General features: G+C 37.4%; 1 protein-coding gene and 1 pseudogene across 1 annotated transcript; both read right to left on the bottom strand.

The window, feature by feature from the left end:
• Positions 1–1,657: 1,657 nt before the first annotated feature.
• ap5m1 (adaptor related protein complex 5 subunit mu 1) lies at positions 1,658–13,615 on the bottom strand. Its single transcript, XM_039741256.1, is given in 10 exon segments — positions 1,658–2,428; positions 3,898–3,994; positions 4,175–4,302; positions 4,794–4,814; positions 4,817–4,878; positions 6,397–6,536; positions 7,361–7,588; positions 8,040–8,685; positions 10,937–11,092; positions 13,324–13,615. Coding segments are annotated over 9 exon segments (1,473 nt in total). The 5' UTR covers positions 11,005–11,092; positions 13,324–13,615; the 3' UTR covers positions 1,658–2,345.
• On the bottom strand, positions 11,504–19,161 carry LOC120519093 (annotated as a pseudogene).
• Positions 19,162–19,197: the final 36 nt, after the last annotated feature.

Here is a 19,197-nt window from a genome sequence, read left to right on the forward strand (position 1 = left end):
TATTTTCTTCTTTATTCTACTTAAACTAATTTGTCAAAAGGCCAATTCTTTTTTTTTCTCTTCTGCAGGTATCTCTGTTAATAAATGTGTATAATGATACATTTTAACGCTCCTTAGAGTGTATCTTGAAAATGTAAGCAAAAAAGCTCTGAACATGTGTGAGTCTGCAAACTGGGGCTGAAACTTTTTACTGTTGATTCCGACTTGTCTGTCTTATATGGTCAGCAGGAATAGAAATGGCGAAAGGTAAAATGTTTGTATTCCTTATTTTTCTTTTGACGTTTCACCAAAATGAGTTTTGGAATAATAGGAAGTAATTATGTAAATAATGTGTACTTTTTCTTTGATATTGTAAGAGATGGCCAGCAGCACAAGAGCGACGGTCCGCCCAAGAAGGCGGCAGCCTCTTTCGGGCACCGATTCCCCCAGAATGCTAAATGGCAGCTCCTCTGGATTGCAGCAGTGCCCTGGATTTCCCACAGGGCACTATGGCTGTTCTTCATCTCAGCCCTGTTGGGTACTGTGGATGCTGCCAGGGTATGCTGTAAAAATGGAAGAGCAATGTGGCATGAGGTCTCCGTCTAACCAGGAAGTGCTTACAGACCATGTGGGCAAAAGAACAGAAGCACTACCAGGTTGGACACTATAAAAGGACTTGCCAGCCTCACAGCAAGGAGCCAGAGTCCGGTGGTGGAGGACAGAGCTTGTGAAGAGGAATGGAGGCAGAGTAGAGAGCGAGAGAAAGAAAGAAAGAAAAAAAAGAAAGGACTGTATGTTATTTGGTGCTTTGTACTGTGTTGCGAAGTGGGGAGCAAAAAGAAAATGCTTCCTCACTGAAGAATAAAACGTTGAATACTGGTGTCAAAGCCTGTCTGTGTCACGGTTGGGGAGCAGTACGCCCCCTGGTGGACCACAATATAACAATATAACTTAATAATTTATGGTAAACACAATTTTACCTGAAAAATTGAAAAACATGTTTAGGCAAACTAAACAGTGACACAACAGCTTAGCTGCAAAGCAAAGAATTTATGAGGCACACAATCTCAGTTGTCCTTACACTTTAAAAAATTAAAAATATATCAAAACCCCTACTACCATATGAATTGGAATGTAACGTGTGACCCCAAACTTCAGCACCACAAGAACACAAAAGGGTACAGTATGTACCCCTACTTTCATTTCAAACTGAAACAGGACAGAAATACCCACCAATGACTGATCTAAAGTCTAACTGGAGCAGACCTCCTACTGACCCCAAACTCTACTGCAGCCAGGCCACATTGCCATTGTCTGTTTCCAGTTCCCAGCTTACTGTGGATTGCTTCAGATCCCTCAAACTAATTAGACATATAAAAGACTCACAAAGGACAAGAAAGAAAGAAAGTTAGTGGGTCTTTGAAAGTGCCCTGTCAGCCATAGCGATGCTATGAAAAAGGACTGAGCACTGCAGCTTTAACAGCCAGCTGAGTGATAGGCAGGTAGGCTAGGCAAAGGTACCTGCCAGTTAACCGGGAGTCCAAATTCCCTTTGAGATTCATTGCCCATTGTTGACTTTAAAAGCCAGAGCTGAAAGGAACCCTGCCCTCTTAATTAGCCAGCAGATTCAGCTACAAGAGGCTCACAGTCTGACAGATCACTCTGACAACTACAAAGGTTGCATAACAACTGAATAGAGCACTTGCTTTTAATTTTGCTGAGAGTTTACAAAAGAAGTTAAAAATGGGGGATTAAGATTGAAACAGCAAATGTCTTCCTAGTCCGAGTTCTCTTCAAACTTAAATGTACGCAGCTACCAGGTGACATAAAGTTACAATTTATGACCCAGCCAGGCTAAGTCCATCATCAGTTTGGAAAAAGTACAGCTAGTAGATTCTGAAATAACTCGTCAGTTTGTTAAAAAAAAGCATCAGAACTGACAAAGTTGCCCATCATTCTAAGTCCTGGGCAACTAGACATCTGCAGACGTCACATATTTTACTAAGAGAAATATCCCCCATTAAAACATGCGCCAAACAATAATTTTATTTTGTGGCAATTGTTATTAATAAGGCGAGTGTCCCCATATTGCAGATAAATATTGATCCAACACAATTAATAAAATTTTCAAACCTTCATTAAGTGCAGAAATACTGTACCTCTCTGTTAAAGACAAAGCTTTGTTAGATGGGTTTCTCAAGAATGGGTAGTTTCTTGTTGTTTTAACAATAAGATAATGAGGATCCAGGCTTTAGGGGTGGACACCATCTGTGACAGAGGTGAAAAGGCTGACACAATTTCTTAGGGCCTGTCCCAATAAAAGTCAGTTCATTAAATTCGCAAAATAATGCATCTGCACTGCAGAACTACAGCATCACTGGTCCAGAAGATGAAGGAGCATCAGCCATAGAATTCCAAATGTAATAATCAGAGGAGACAAGCTCCCGGGCTTAAACAAAAAAAGAGAAAGAAAATAAATAAATACGAATAATCTGCAATTTATTATGTACATATACATATGTGTCACTTTCACATTCTAAATGTGCTTCTCCCAATACAGGATTGTGAGGAGGAGGTGGCGGCTATTTTGGCAACACTGGATACAAGGCTGAAAACAATTTTGGATTGGCCCCCTCATTCACCACATGACAACTGTCATGAAGTTCGAATTACCTCCGAAAGGCTTCATAAGCCAAGTCAGACCAGGCTTACTTCGGGCAGTTTCTCTCCCTTACTCCCCAGGAAGGCTTTGGCCTACTCACTCAAGTTGGTTTTCAATCTGTTTAATGTAACTACATTCTACACATTACACAAACGTGTCTTTTTAGGGAAAGGAAGTATCAAAACATATGACTATGGTGGACAAACCCACAGAATAATCTTTATAAATACAGATTTTTGTAAAATATCACAAAAGAATAAAAATTGCAAAAATGAAGAAAAAACAATCTGCTTAAAAAGTCAGTCCGAGGCAAACAAGTCTTAATATGCAACCTAAAGACCAAAAACCGGGAACAGAAGGAAATAATTCCATTAAAAACACATAAACACTAAATAAAACTTCAATGAAGCACTGAAGGATCCACTCTCAGTTTTAGAAGATAAAAGATGGAGGGCAGTCCTTTAGCAGTGACCCACCTCTTGGTGCTCCACCCACGAAGTACAAGAAACGCAGCAGAACAATTCATTACACAGAGACAGTAAACAAACAACTCTAAAGGAACAGTAAATAATTAATGAACAAGAAACAAAATGAACAGAAATATGAAAAATAAAACAGAAAATAAACACAAGCCAGGGAATCAACACTGGTTGTAATACATCAACAGTTTGTAGCTGTCAATTAAACAAATACACACTCTTTTGGAAAATGGGGAACAAACTGGAAAAGAAACCTCTGACTAGGAAGAAAAAAGCAAACTCTGTACAGACAGTGCCCAAGCCAAAATTGTAACTCAGGACTTGAGAGCTCGGAGGGTTACCACTGAATCATGGTGCTTGCCTATAACAGTTCATTATACATATAAATTCAATGCTTCATGTTTGGCCATATTTTACAAATAATGTAGCCAGCTTTTTTTAAGAGAGTCACAAAATCCAATCCTTATTGGTCAAATAGGCTTCGGCTTTTCATTTGGGCTCAACCCTTTAAATATTCCATTTATGCATTTATTACATTAAAAAATCCAAAGCTTTACTTTTTCATAATCCATTGTTTTTAACAAAACATTACTGAAAAACATTTCAGACATAATGTTGCTCTTAAATATTTCACGGGATGTACTGAAGAGATGGCATAGCAGAATTGCAGATTGCATGCAGTTCTCATGGTCTTTTGTAAACTGAGAAAAGCCTGAATAATTCTGACCGCTAGTAAGTACAGCACAATTAGAAGACTCATGGATTTATCATACTTACATGTAACAATTTTGGGTTTGGCAGAGGAATAAACCTGCACAGAGTGCTGATCCACTGAACAGCCAGATAGAGTGATGTCAGGAACACGAAAATGTAGCTAAAAACCATAAGAAAGATCTGATGAAAACCCTGAATTACCAGACATAGGAAACCACAATCATAAGCAGACTGTAGCATCCAAACAAAGAATACATGTCATTTTGTTTATCTTTTTGAAAATCTTGCCAGAAGAATCATTTAAGAAATTAATTTCACAAAATACATTAAGGATACTTGCCTTGATATACGAAGTAAGGCCAACACACAGGAAATTCATTGGTCCTATTTGAGGCCCACTTACGTTGACTCCATTGAAACTTACGCTACCTGTTAGAGACACTTCCAAGGATTTTGGGAACTTTTGTCCTGTGAATATCAAGGTAACATTATTTTCATAAATCAATTATGTCACCAAAGCAATTAACAACATAAAAGATAAAACAATGTATTCCTTGCAACATAACACCATTACTGGCATTTTAACCACACTTCAGAATGATATGGACAGTTGAAGTTTGGAAGATATATTGGGCATGCCAGGCACTTACAGATGTAATGCAGACTACTGTGACTTTGGTGATGGTATGCACTGCAACTGAACCTTTTTAATAGAAGAATAAAATCATTCCTCTTTTAACAGCCAGACAGAGAGTTGAAAATTAATGAACCGCTCCTAACTACTAAGTTGGAATCCCATCTAGGTTGAAAACTGATTAGAGAATGTGTATTTTCTTTCATCATCTACTTTGCAAGCTATACCAGTAAAGTCAATGCACCAATGAATTCTAGTAAAACTGTGCATTGGACAAGAATGTCTTAAATGAAAATACCATGTAAATTAAAAAGGAAACACTTACCAAGCATCCAAACCACCAATCCCTCTCTCTGGTAACTTCGAGTTGTCCGGTTGTCACTCTGAGGTCAACACTGGCCAACTGACCCCTATAGAAACATAAAAATCTCAAAACAGCCAATATTTTCTGTACCATTCAAAGCAGGAAATGCAACCTATTCTCTGGTTAATTTAAAATATAATGATTGCTACTGGTGCATCACAGAACAATCAGATCCCTAGTGCATATGCATATGGCCTTTAAAATGGTGTCAAGTAACAGTAGGCTGTTACTGTCATTCTTCAATAAGGAATCTGTTACAAGCATTCACAGATGATTAAGAAATATTGAAGGCGATAATGATTTTGATAAAAGTGATGTCAGTCATTGGGTTTCCCCAACTGTGAGCTCTGAGAAAGGGGACTTGGAGCTCATCGAGTGTCTCATTCTGGTTGGCTTACAAGAGCAGTCAGTTAGGCATGGCTTTCACATGCTGATGAACTAATTTCAGAGTTCTGAGAGATTACAACCAGAATTCATGCAGATGAGATCTCAGTATCGAAGGGAAGAGCAAACAGCATTACTTATGTCAAAGTGTGTTCATGGTGGGCTACGTCTTTATTAGGGTAAGTCAAGTCCACTGTTTTTTGGCATAGAGAAAAAGTAATTATAGAAGACATTTATATGGTCAAACTTTTAACTCTCTGCATTCAGATTTGCCACTTTCCAGAACCTTTAAGAGAGTGTTCAACCTGTCACAAATATTGCTGAAATTCTCTTATAATTTGAGAATTCATTACCAGATAAAGAAAGGAATACATAGAAAGAAATTACAAGGCTTTGATCAATAATTTTTCTCCATCTGTACTACAGCCCAGATGCTACTCCCTCAAATTTCCACCTCTTTGCAGAACACAGAGATTTCATGTGTTGGAAAGGTTTTGGTAGTGATGACATGGTTATTGAAGAAGGGGAAACAAATGCAGGATTCAGATTTTTATTAGAAGGGGATAAATGTTTTCATTTCTTGTCGGAGAAAGCTTACTTTGTACAAAAATAAACAGTGTTGCAAATACATCTAATTACATTGTATTTTCAAACATTTCTCTAGTAAATTGTCAGTTAGTTAATCATTTTCTAACCCACTTAGTGCTGGTTTCCTGCCTAGTGCTGAATAAAGTTGCGGGAGGTGCTGGAGTCTATCCCAGCCAGCAAAGGGTGCAAGGTAGGAACACATGCTGGACAAGGTGACAATCCATGGCAGGGCAAATACACACATACACACGCCAAGGCCAATTTAGTATCACCAATCCAGCTAACCTGTGTGTCTTGAAAGGGGAAGTGCAGCTCACACATTCATTCAACCCTAGAAACAAGCTATTCCACAGCAGAACACTTTCACAAACGTTTATAAAGAAAAATGGGGTAAATTAACTTGTACCACTAAGAAACTACAAGTTATAGGGCAGTAACATTTAACTCAAAAAAGTGCAGCATTTATAATACTCAGCACACACTCACAGGGAGCTATGGTCACGTCAAAGACATAAACCTCTAATCATCTTCTCTCTATTACTGCCAACGCACTCCCTAATAAACTGACCTATGTACCTCAGAATTACTCTACCTGTTGAAGAAGGGGAGCTGGACTTCGCAATATTCAAATCCGTTTTTCACACTCTCATGGAGTTTCAGATTCACTGTAACTTTTAATCGGCCAAGTTCCTCGATTAGTTGGTAGGAGCCCAGAATTGGTGGCACAGGTACCTAGAAGGAGGATACAACAGATCAGGATAGAAGCAGCATTCCTTCATCCAAGATGCTTTTTACTACTACTGGATTAGGAAGGCTCAACCCTAATGCATGGAAGATAGTAACTACACTTCAACATGACAATATTTCATTGTAGGGCACATTTAAACATTTATGTCCAGACTGGGAATATTTACAGATATTTACAGTTTTAAGGTGTATGAAGAGAATACAGAAAACAAATGCAAACAGGAAAAATAGATAAATTCCATTCAGAAAGTGACTGGAATGGGATTCAATCCCAGGAGCCTGGAGCTGTGTGAACAAGAAAACTGTCCATTATATAAAACTCTAAAAATATCCTCATTCACATAAAATCAATTTAGAGTGGCTGATTCACCAAACAGTATGCGCATGAATTATTGTTTGAAACCCCTACAAAATATTTTAACCCAAAAAAGAACGGTAGACTCCTAGGTCCTACACTTTCCAAAGTGTCACTCACTTAATACAATGCATATTAAAAACATTCTACTGCCGATAAGGTATTACTGGACACACAGTGAATAATTCAAAAACTCACATCTAAGTAAGTTAAATAAGCAATTAGCTCAGGCTGTAAAAAAGGCATCATAAAGAGGAAATTCCTTCAGGAAACCTTTTAATTCAAAAACTTATAATAATAATAATTTCTAACATATTATTTAGGGTGGCCTCGGAAGGGCTTTAATACAAAATTGCTAGAAGTGTGTGATTACACATAAAGTGTACTGGAATAAAAATCTGCAGTTTTTGCATAACTCTGAATAAATTTGGACTTTTTTGCAACATTTGTATACCTGTGAAGTGTAACAGCACAGGCGAAAGGGCTCCAAGGGTGGAGAGAAGGGAAACTTGTAGGGTCCAGAGAAGGCAGAGCTGTCACTCTCATCCACACTACTTGCGGTCAAAACACTGGAATCCAGGGAAGTGACACAGTGATGAACCACAATATCCTGAAGAGGTGAACCATTAGGAGGCAGACTCAAAGTAACAGTGACATTGGGCAACACACCCTCCAGGTCACACTGTAGAATGTTTAAAAAAAAAAAAAAAAACTATCACTATTTTAATTCAAATCATTAAAGTTCCGACAGCCATAAATTGTACGATTACAACAAATGGTCTCAGTTCAACTTCATGTCCCTTCAGTACTAAGACACAGGAAATAAAAATCTAATTTATTACAATTACTATTGAATACTTGATTGATACCTCTTATCCAAGATTATGATACATGTTAGTTGTCTATAGTTATTTTACAGTTGGTGCAGGGGCAGATGAAATGACTTATTCAGGGTCACTGAGTGAAGCAAAGGAAGGAACAGAACCAGCACCGCTATGGTTTAAAACTAATAAGTGATTTACTCTAATGCACCAATTTAACTATAAAAGGTACTGCACTAACACTTTCTCGATTTTAAGATAGCTGACTACATTAATTAGTAGCTTGCCTTCAAGAACTCCATCAATCCTGACCTTGCATGACACAGTGCCAAATACGTCCCATGTGTCTGGCTTGGAAGGGTTCCCATATTGCATTGATCGAACTTGCTCACTGATAGCCACAGCAACCTGCGCTCTTCCTTTGTGTATGCCTGGTTTCCAAGCAGGCTGTTTCTGTGTTCCAGGAAGGGAAGCAGGAGGAACTACAGTCTGACTTAGATTGGTTTCTAAAGGACTGCCTAAAGGACAGGCATGCAATAAAAGATTAGACAAAAGGCCTAATCTGGATGTTAAGTCTCCTTCTGCCTTGACCCCAGTTAGGAATGCCTGGAGCCCTGCAAGTAAAGAAAATCCTTGAGATATTGAAGGTAGACTAGGAAGTGAAGGGCGTGGTTTAAGAGGTGCCTCTACCAGTGGCAGACATGCCAGAATTAGTTTCCCATGTTGTATGGCCAACACAGGCCACAGTACATCGCCTCTCAACTGATCCAGCTTTAACTCCAAAGCAGATGTTTTATGCATTCGGTCACAACCATCTCTTGCTTCCACAAAAGGTTTTTCAGGGTCTGTGAGGCCAAGCTCAGTAAGCAGGGACCGGACAAAGGCAGTATCCTCAGGAATGGACACATAATGTTCTTTCCCAATTCTTCTGGCCCTGATTTCCACAGTTGGGTACCGCCTGGGGAAGAAGCACAGTAATTCTTTCAAATATGAGAATTATTAATAATTGCACTTTCTAAAAATACATTTTTCAGCAGTTATAATTTCTCCAAAGTGACTTCCAGGTTACATGGGCATAGAACAATTGTTTCTGCTGTTTTTAGAGTGGAGCATTGGAAGGTGAACTGACTGAAGTACCATTACCCATTACAGTCAAAAGATACATCCATGTTTTAAAGCTGCTTTATCCTGAGCACAGTCATGGGGCAGTTGGAGCCTATCCAGGCAAACAAAGGGCACAAGACAGAAATGATTTCTGGAAAGGGCATGAATCCAACAGAGGTTAAACACAGACACACATACACTAGGGCCAATTTAGAACCGCCAGTCCACCTAAGCTGCATGATTTTGGACACAGGGAGAACATGCATACTTTACACAGCAGGGACCCAGGGACATCAACCCTGGTCTCATTACTGCGAGACAGCAATGCTATCACTGTGCTCTCCTAATCAAAATATTTTAAGAATTATTTCACTTTGCCTAGTTTTTTATAATTACACTTTGCTTGCACAACATTTGTTTATATAGCATATTTTCATAGATGAGAGTGGCTTAAAATCCTTTACAATAATAATAGCTAAACAGTATAGCATTAATTAATAAAATAATGCAGAAGCATATCATATATTTTTTTACTCATTCTTTAATTTTAGAAATCTAATATCACAATGGCATATAACAAAGACATAGAAATACTGTACCTGCTTATAAGCTTTTCCTAGGCCAGAGAATTCAAAGGCACTAGTGAGCTTTAAGGAACAATAGAAAATTAAGATTTTGCCTAACATCAAATTTAGCCTAAAAACATTAAAAGGACCTGACAGCATTTTCAGGCTTATGTGCTTCTAAGGTACCCATCACCTCTCAGATGCTGTTATATATAGTTTTAGTTTATATGTTTATCTTATACCATAATTTTCTCTCTATTTTCCTAAGTACTTTTTCATTGTTTTGTGCTTTGAACTTGGGAAAGGTATAATAAAAAAATGCATCATTATTATTAGGTTTTTATTTATGGCCTGGCTGTACAACACTTTTTGCCTTCGTGTTTCTATCCATTTTTAATATGTATATGAAGTACATTATTTCACCTCATCCTTCTTCAAGCTTCACTTTCCTAATAATATGGTTTTAGAGAGCAGGGGATTTTCCCAGGAGTACTGCCACAAAGCAGTGATGTGCAGGATACTAGTATGGTGGAGAAAAGTGCACCACAAAAAAAAAGAATCAAGATGTTGATGCAGGAGCACCTGCAAGCTCCACAATGACAGAAGTCATGTTGGACACTGATGCTAAAAAAAATTATCTAATGGCCAATGGATTGAATTACTAGCGGGGTTCACCCCCTGCTCACTTTGTTCACCAACCCCTCCCTCCACGACCTGTGCTACGCGCCAGCCACTTCGCTCACGTGTGTATGTGGATTTCACTTTCATCAAACAACAAATCTTTTAATTCTCGTTGATATGCCTCTTCATTGCGAACACTACTTTTCCCTGATGCCAACATGAATTAGACAATCTACAAGTCTCCAACATAAAGTTTAAAGCCGGACAATATATTCAATCTCTTTTCGCTGTTCCGTTATTTCACAGAGTAATAATTTCTGTTTGTTAGCGCTAATGTGATGTTTATTATAATTTTTTTGAGACTTTCGAATTTTAGTATTTTCATTATCTCTGACCTGCTCTGCATGTGTATCGCGCCAACGTTTTTGAATTCTTTACAACGTTCTACTTTGTCATCTACTCTTTGTCTTTAATTTCCAGCCCCGGGCTGGTTAAATCTCTTGACACAAGGTCTCGTACCGCAGGACATGAAAGTATCTCTCTCTGAAAAAGTCACATCTCATCCCAGAATTTTTTTTATTATAATAGAGAGAAATCCAAAAGACAGAAAACTGACAGCGTACTTCAAATCATTTTATGCTAAATTTTGAATTATGATTATTATACCACTAGAAAAAATGAATGCTGAGGCAAAAACTGTGGGGACTTCTTGCTCTCAATAGATGTCTTTTATCAAAGGATGTAACTAAGAGTTTTCTTCTTGAATGGATTTGTTCTAGATTTTTCTTACTGCCTATCTGAAACATTCTGCCTTCCAGTATCTAGAATTAGTGGTGAAAAGCGTTAGAGTAGCTTAGGTTGGATTAAGATACATGACACCTACTTTTATTAGTTAAAATGAAATTTAAATGTATTTACCTTGAAAACAGTACCACCCCAGATCCTCCATTTTCTTGACTAATCACCCAAAGAGATCTTATACTCATCTTCTGTTATGCAAGAAGAACTGGACCCCAGCAAACATGGATCAGACTTTATCAGTAGTACAATACAACGTAGTCAAAGAAATGTAATCTGAAAAATATAAAAATAAATAAAACCCTATTGTAAAATATTTATGGAACCAAAATGAGTATGGGGCCCAACATATCCACTGCCTATGGTCTAAGTCCTCACCCAGTTATTGCCAATGTGGAGATTGCACGTTCTCCTTATGCTTGCATGGGTTTTCCTCCCCAGAAACACTGTGGCAATTCCATATTGACTTTGTGTATGTGTACATACAAGCAGGCCTTATAATTAATGCAACCATGGTTGGCTGTAGACCCTGTGGCTCAGCAAATTTTTGGTTAAGATATTTTATGTTAGAACATTAGAAAACTTTCGAAAAGAACATGCCATTCAGCCCAACAAAGCTCACCAATTCAATCCTCTAAAACATCAAGTCAAATTTTGAATGTCTACTACACTACTTGGTAACTTTTTTTGTTGTTAAAGAGCTTTATTGTTGTTGTTTTTTTTTTTAAAAAAAACCTGGATAACTTTTGTTAAAAGCTGCCACATCTGTCGACCGGATATAGTTCTCAAAGCCTGTGATGAGCTCTTCTAGCACTTTGTCATCTTAAACAACACACTGGATTCGGAGGCTCCTTGATTCTGTAGCCTACTGGGATCAGTATGAAGGAGCCCCACAAAAGGCAGCCCAGGTTAATACTTGAAATGTGTTCTTCCAGCTTTGCCATGCCAATTTCAGCATCCTATGGCTTCATTTCAAAGAAGATGGAGGATTTGGTGAGGAGTGTTGGCTTCTTTGATATCTTTGCTTCAAACTGTGTCTGGTGTTCTGCTTTTATTTTCTTTGCCTCTTCACACTCCTCTTCCTTATTAGACTCAAACAGATCATTGTCATTGTCATCCTCCTCCTCTTTCTTAGCTGCTGTTGTGTCTTCAGTCTCTGCTGGGCTGTATTTTCTCATAGGTTTCTTTACTCCAGAGAGGCTACATTTTCCTTCTCCTAAGACTTGACGTGGTTATACGAATGAAGTACATTGAAAGATATGTGAAGGTGGTGGACTGGACTGAGACACAAAAACCACCACATCTGCTTGAAAAGACACATATCCTAAGACATAGCTTCAATCAGCCAAGTAGTTGATGAGGTCTTTAAGGCAAAAGGGAAATTTAAGGTTACCAAAGCCCAATGTGCTCCTCCGCTTACATGCAGTAACAAAAGCTAGCAGCTAAGATAGGGCCGACAAATAAAATTGTTAAATACAATAGGGAATTCTTTTCTTACTTTTTTTTTTTTTAAACTGCTGATTAAAGCAATATATTTCTCATTATACAAAAAGGATTTAATGATACTTTGTAACATAACATGTTCTTAAACTTGCTTAATCCTACTCAGGGTTGTAGGAGCTGGAGCCTGTCCAAGCAGCATTGGGCACATCATTGCATGTCCTGCTCATACAAACAAATGACCAGTTAGCAATCACTGAATAATCTAAAATGTATGACTTTGTGGGGTTCAAGACCAGGGTGCTGGATCCATCAACTCCAAGTTACATAGGCACTATATTTTTTCATATTGGATATCACATGGTCACATGAGGTCTGCATGGCCTGGGTGGGTTTGTTTCTTCCGCTGATGTGCCACAGGTGTGCACACGACGTTTACTTACATTTGAGCTCAACAACCTAGGAATCATATACTCAATCGAAAACGGAGAAACGACTTGATTTCATGGTCTTCTGGGCAGTCTGTATAATACAGAGATCCGGAGAGGACATTGTGTACGGCCACTCTAAATAACATGAAAGCTTTAATAGCGGAAAGTGTAAGACTTCACACACCACCAAAGATCACCTGCTAAAAAAAGGTAGCAAAGGTTCTTTGCCATCAATTTATAAAATATATAACCTTCCAAACGAAGGTGTGAGACTGCAAAACAAACTGCTTAACGAGGCTGTCATTAACCTGGGTCTCGTCACAAGTTTCAAGTCGGTGCTTTTGCTCCAAAAAAAATAGAGTAGGGCTCTTTTATGACAACTTTTAAATTCCTTGTTAAAGTTGGAAAAAACAAATCAATTGGAAAAATAAACCGATTTATGTATTCACAGATCTTCAAATGTAAATAAACAAAAGTTCCATTTGTCATGCTGGAGAAATTTCGGCAATGAATGATTGTCTCCATGCTAAACACTAAGAGATGTACTCATCTAAATAAATTACTTTGCAAGAACAAAAGCGTGTTAATCGTAAATAAAAACCGGCGACGACATATATAATAAATAAAAATATTCACATCATCAATTTTGCCAATTAACGAGACAATCTTCTGATATGATGCAGAAATTAACCAGAAGTTCCAGTTCAATGGCGAATTCTTTTTACGTAGCACCAAAGTAAGTCATTTCGATTAACGCCTTCCCTAGAAGCTTCCTCTTTCTAGTCTGCTTTCGGATGCACACGTGCTTAGGGTGGGCATCAGTACCAACGAATTACCAGGGCATCTCTCCAGATATTCAGCACTATACGGATGCCAGGCTTAAAAGTTACAAAAAAACCAAAAACAACTTCCTACATCCGGGAAAGGTCGTCGCCTCACGTGACACACAGCACTTCCGCGAATGTCTTTGTTACTAAAACTGTACTTCTTTATACGTGTTTTGAATTATTTCTTTATAGACATAATATGCAACTAATTAAGCACATCTTTTGAAATCATTAACTGTCTTAATTAAAATAATAATGAACCAGGCGTAACTTAACATTAAACGTAAGAATAAGGATAGATGAATATAAATATCAAAGAAGTTAAAGTAGGCTAATAAAAATACAATACATTATAGGGTAGAGGAATTACATATTCACTAAAATGTACTCCTTAGGTTAAATGTGCCCATCATTCAGCAGTTCTTTCCTTCACATACTTTAAGAAAGAAAAATAAAAACTGTCTTATAAAAACTGATAGATAATGAATAAAGTTAAGATGCTTATATTAATGAATATTTATTTACTTAAAACAATAAGAGCATTAACTAAAAGGTCACCTTGTTTGTTTTTAACATAAAACCGAAAGCAATATAATGTCTAGAGAAACTGTCAAGGTAATACATCTTTGATATATTTATGCAGATGGAGACCTGGGTTCACTTCCCGGGTCCTCCCCGCGTGGAGTTTGCATGTTCTCCCCGTGTCTGCATGGGTTTCCTCCCACAGTCCAAACACATGCAGGTTAGGTGCATTGGCGTAAATTGGCCCTAGTGTGTGCTTGGTGCGTTTGTGTGTGTCCTGCGGTGGGTTGGCACCCTGCCCGGGATTGGTTCCTGCCTTGTGCCCTGTGTTGGCTGGCATTGGCTCCAGCAGACCCCCGTGACTCTGTGTTCGAATTCAGCGGGTTGGAAAATGGATGGATGGATGGATACCAGAACTTGTTGGAATAAGTACAAATGAAAAAAAATGATGAGTTGTTTCATTATCCCTGCAAAATTCAGTTATTGCAAGCATAACCAAATTGCTGTCTTCCTCAGAAGTATATATTGATTAAACATTTTAAATGAATTTCTATTTCTATTTTCTAGATTTTACAGGAACAAGAAATGTGAAATATTTAGTTCTTAAATGATGTATAGTGTTCCCTGGATAATATTAAGACATGCAATTCTTATTTGAACAAGTTGGAAGGAAGGAGAATTAATACAACAGAATTTGAAAAATGCATTCTACAGTACCTAACCTCTACATGGAATAGCTTTAATAAACAAACAAACTATATTCTTTTTGAATAACGTTAAATTCATAGCTTAAACAGTCTTGAAAAAGCCTAGAATTTCCTTTGATATCCAATACAACAACAACAACATTTATTTATATAGCGCATTTTCATACAAACAGTAGCTCAAAGTGCTTTACATAATAAAGAATAGAAAAATAAAAGACACAATAAGAAAACAAAATAAATCAACATTAATTAATATCGAATAAGAGTAAGGTCCAATGACCAGGGGGGGCAGAAAAAACAAAAAAAAACTCCAGACGGCTGGAGAAAAAAATAAAATCTGTAGGGATTCCAGACCATGAGACCGCCCAGTATCCTCTGGGCATTCTACCTAACGTAAATGAAACGGTCCTCTTTGGATTTAGGGTTCTCACGGAAGGGCTTGATGATGATGGTCATGTAGACTTCTGCCTTTTAATCCATCCATCATTGTTGGAGCATCATGAAGCTTTGAGTAGGTGGAGGTGGCGCAGGCCACCACCACAAAGAAACCGGAAAAAGAAACAGAAAAAGAGAGTAGGAGTCAGTACGGAAAGAGTATAGAGTCATTATAGACTGAATTCTCTGTTCTATTCAGATTTTGTTGTGTAGCAATTTGTTTTTTTAATCAAAATGTACCTGTTATTCCAAAATGGATTATCATTTGTGGACAAACATCAGTTTCTAGTATAATAACACTTGGTAGTGAAAAGAAGACCATTTAAAAGGGATTTCGTGAATATTAAAGACACAAGATGAGAAAACGGAATATTTCCAATTTTTGACAATTATTTCTCTAGTAATATGATGTCAAAATTATTACTATATAGTTAAAAGGGATTTCAACCACTTGATCTTAATAGTACCTTTTGAGCATACAAAGTCTATTGCTCTGCAGTGGGCTGACACCCTGTCCGGGAATTGTTCCTGCCTTGCACCCTGTGTTGGCTGGGATTGGTTCCAGCAGACCCCTGTGACCCTGTGTTAGGATATAGTGGGTTGGATAATGGATGGATGGAAAGTCTATTGCTTGCACACCACTATCTTTAAAACTTTTGATTAGTTTGGCTTTTCTCATATAATACATTTTTTTTGCAAGTACTCCAAGTAAAGTCAAAATTTACTTGATTTTTTTATAGTTGTTTGTGAAATAGCTAATGTGTAAGCTGGATAGATACATCTTGAAAGCCTTTCCATTTTTGATAAATAAACTAGATCTAATATCGACATATCCTTCTACAAAATACTGTATGTATTAGCTTATATTAACCTTCATCAGTTGTACTGCAAATATTTAAACTTTCACTTGAATCAATGTTTTTGGTAACCGGTATTCTCAGATATTTTACAGTGGATTTAATCAGAATGACACAAGCATTAATTACAGGACAATACTGAACTGGCATTAGTTTATATTTGTTCACCTTTTAGAGTTAAACCAATTGAACTCATTCATACATATACTTAGTCAACAAATGCCAATACCAATATATAAGAACTGGCATATTGTAATATTTCAAAAATGCTAAATGAAAGTTTATTTTGATTCAGTGAATTATACATATGCTCAAATAGTTTCAATATAGTTAAAATTAGTGTTTACTTTTAAGTCATTTTCTTGTTTAGCATCTTTTATTGTTTCAGTAGCATATATTTTTATTTAAGACAACAATCTGAAGCAGCATGTTTTCGAAATAAGCATGATTATTAAGTAAAGAAAGAAAGACAGAAAGAAAGAAAGATAGATAGATAGATAGATAGATAGATAGATAGATAGATAGATAGATAGATAGATAGATAGATAGACTTTATTTGTCCCCAGTGGGAAATTCAGCTTTACACACAATCTCTTTAAATACATACATGCATACATAAATAAACAAATAAATACATAAACAAATGTACATACACACGATGCTCTGAACACACACCAGAATGTCTAAAAAGCAATAAAATTACAAAGAAAGAAAACTTCTGACTGAATTTGTATGCAAAGCAACACCCCATATGGCAGAAGAGAAAGTCACAGTCAGTCTAGGATTGGACAGATAAACTCATTTGGTCTGTACATCAAGTATTTCAATAGTATTGGTATTGTTTAATTAATGATAATTTTGTACAGAATATATATTTTAATAGGGTGGTCTGTGCAGTGGTGGCTGTAATGGGAAACCTCATTTCCAAAAGAGTTGGGTTGTTGAGTAAAATGTAAATAAAAACAAAATGCAATATTTTACAAATCATTTAAACCCATGTTTATTTGAAAATAGAACAAAGACAACATATCAAACTTTGAAGCTTAGAAATTGTATTGTTTTATGAAAGATATGTGGTCATTTTGAAACTGATGCCTGCACGATGTTTCAAACAAGTTGGGATAGGGTCATGTTTACAACGAATATTACATCATCTCTTCTTTTAACAACACTCTTTAAATGTTTGTCAACTGAGTAGATCAATTACTGTAGTTTTTAAAATGAAATGTTGTTATATAGTAATAGGCTGTGCTCCAAGGGCAAATGTGAAATGGATTCATTAAATTCTGCAGTAAGATGCATGGATGTACACCAGCATTCAAAAGTTTTCAATCACCCAGAAATGTTTATGTCTTTGATAGAAATTGATACGTTTCTTATCAAAGCACCATTAAATTGATTTAAAATTCAACCAAGACATTACTAGTATTAGTAATGACTATTAATGTTTGAAATGACCGATTTTTAATTTATTATTCACATATTTCAGCATAAAAAAATAAAATAAATAATAAGAAAATAAATAATTTATTATTCACATATTTCAGCGTTGGTTTGGACATGTGCAGAGGACAGATGCTGAGTATATTGGGAGAAGGATGCTAAGGATAGAACTGCCATGGAAGAGGAAAAGAGGAAGGCCTAAGAGAAGGTTTACAGGTGTGGTGAGAGAGGACATGTAGGTGATGGGTGTAACAGAACAAGATGCAGATGACAGAAAGATATGGAAGAAGATTATCTGCTGTGGCAAACCCTAATGGGAGCAGCCAAAAGAAGAAGATTCACATATTTCAGCAGCGATTCTGTCAGTGTCCTAATGGTCATCTCCCTTTGCTTATCCCTACTTAGTCATGTCCGAATGATAAAAGGTTATTAGAGAAAACTTTGTAATTGCATCAACTCCACTGAAACCTGTTATTCTGTTCAATAAAGCAAATACATTTTCTTTCTCTGGGCTGGAAGGTACTGACATTCTTAAAGTTCTGTTCTTGGTTGAAAAACGGCTAAAATTAAATAGCTTTCTCTGTTGCAGACGACACTGGAATTTGGTGTGTCTTTAAGGAAGAAGCAAACCGAGGACCTGTAAAGCATTTGTTTCTCAAACTACACACTATCATGGAAGACATGGGTGGGCTGGCATCCCAGCCAGGATTTATAGATCCTTACCTGGCTAGGAAGCCTTGCTACTTCTTTAATAAAGGAAGGAAATGAATGGACGGGTATCACGGCTGTGTTGGTTACTGGTATCTTTCCCAGTTAGGAGGCCATTATTAGTGAAGAACAGGGGGAAACTGTCTTCAGGGCTATGTGTTCCCTCAGTACACTGGGTGCCAGTATCTTTCTGGTATGACACCCATTTGGACACTAGCAGGGCTGCACAGGAGTTGTAGTTTTTCTGGGCAGCCCCGCTGGTGTTCTTGGGTATCACTACGGGGAGCTACTAGGGGGCAGGCTTCTCTGTTATGGAGAGGTTCTGCCTGACCCAAAAGTGTTTCCAAGTGGCAGTCTTGTTCCACCAGAAGTACTTCTTGGTTTGGATCGACAAACAGCTGCGCTATCTGGACCAGGGTGGGGTGGGAAACAGAATTAGTAGGAGGTGGAAGGAGAAACAAAAATAATTGTGACTGTGATATACCAGATAATAAAAACCTGTAAAAAGTATTTTAAGGGAAATATCTTCGTTTGAACCTGTGATTGTGTGGTTTGGATGCGTTTGGGATGCTGATACATCCCCTACAGATCACACTCTGATTTTGAGTATGTGGGAATGTGTGATGATGGCAATACATCAACACCCTTAAACAGTAAGAGGAACGGCTTAAGGCGTGAAACACATAAGGCAACCAGACGTCTCATTTTCCTAGGCAGGCCAGTTTTTATGCATCGCTTCCCGTTTTAAGGTGAATTTGAGTTGTTTTGGAACAAAAACAAATAACCAGGTTTGAGACTTTGAAAATCTGGTCCTCCTAGTGCTATCGATAGAAGTCATATTCTAGTAAACTAGTATAAAAGTCGAAAGGCGGCCAAAACGGTACTATATAAGTTAACATGGATTCATGGAAATATCCATTAGTAAAACGCATCTATTCACTAAACCTGGAGAGCGTCTTGACGTACCATGCGCATGCTTGAACTCTGAAATTGCCCGGCGACCGCGCCTAC

The sequence above is a fragment of the Polypterus senegalus genome, chromosome 18 (genome assembly GCF_016835505.1).
Source record: "Polypterus senegalus isolate Bchr_013 chromosome 18, ASM1683550v1, whole genome shotgun sequence".
Classification (NCBI taxonomy): domain Eukaryota; kingdom Metazoa; phylum Chordata; class Cladistia; order Polypteriformes; family Polypteridae; genus Polypterus; species Polypterus senegalus.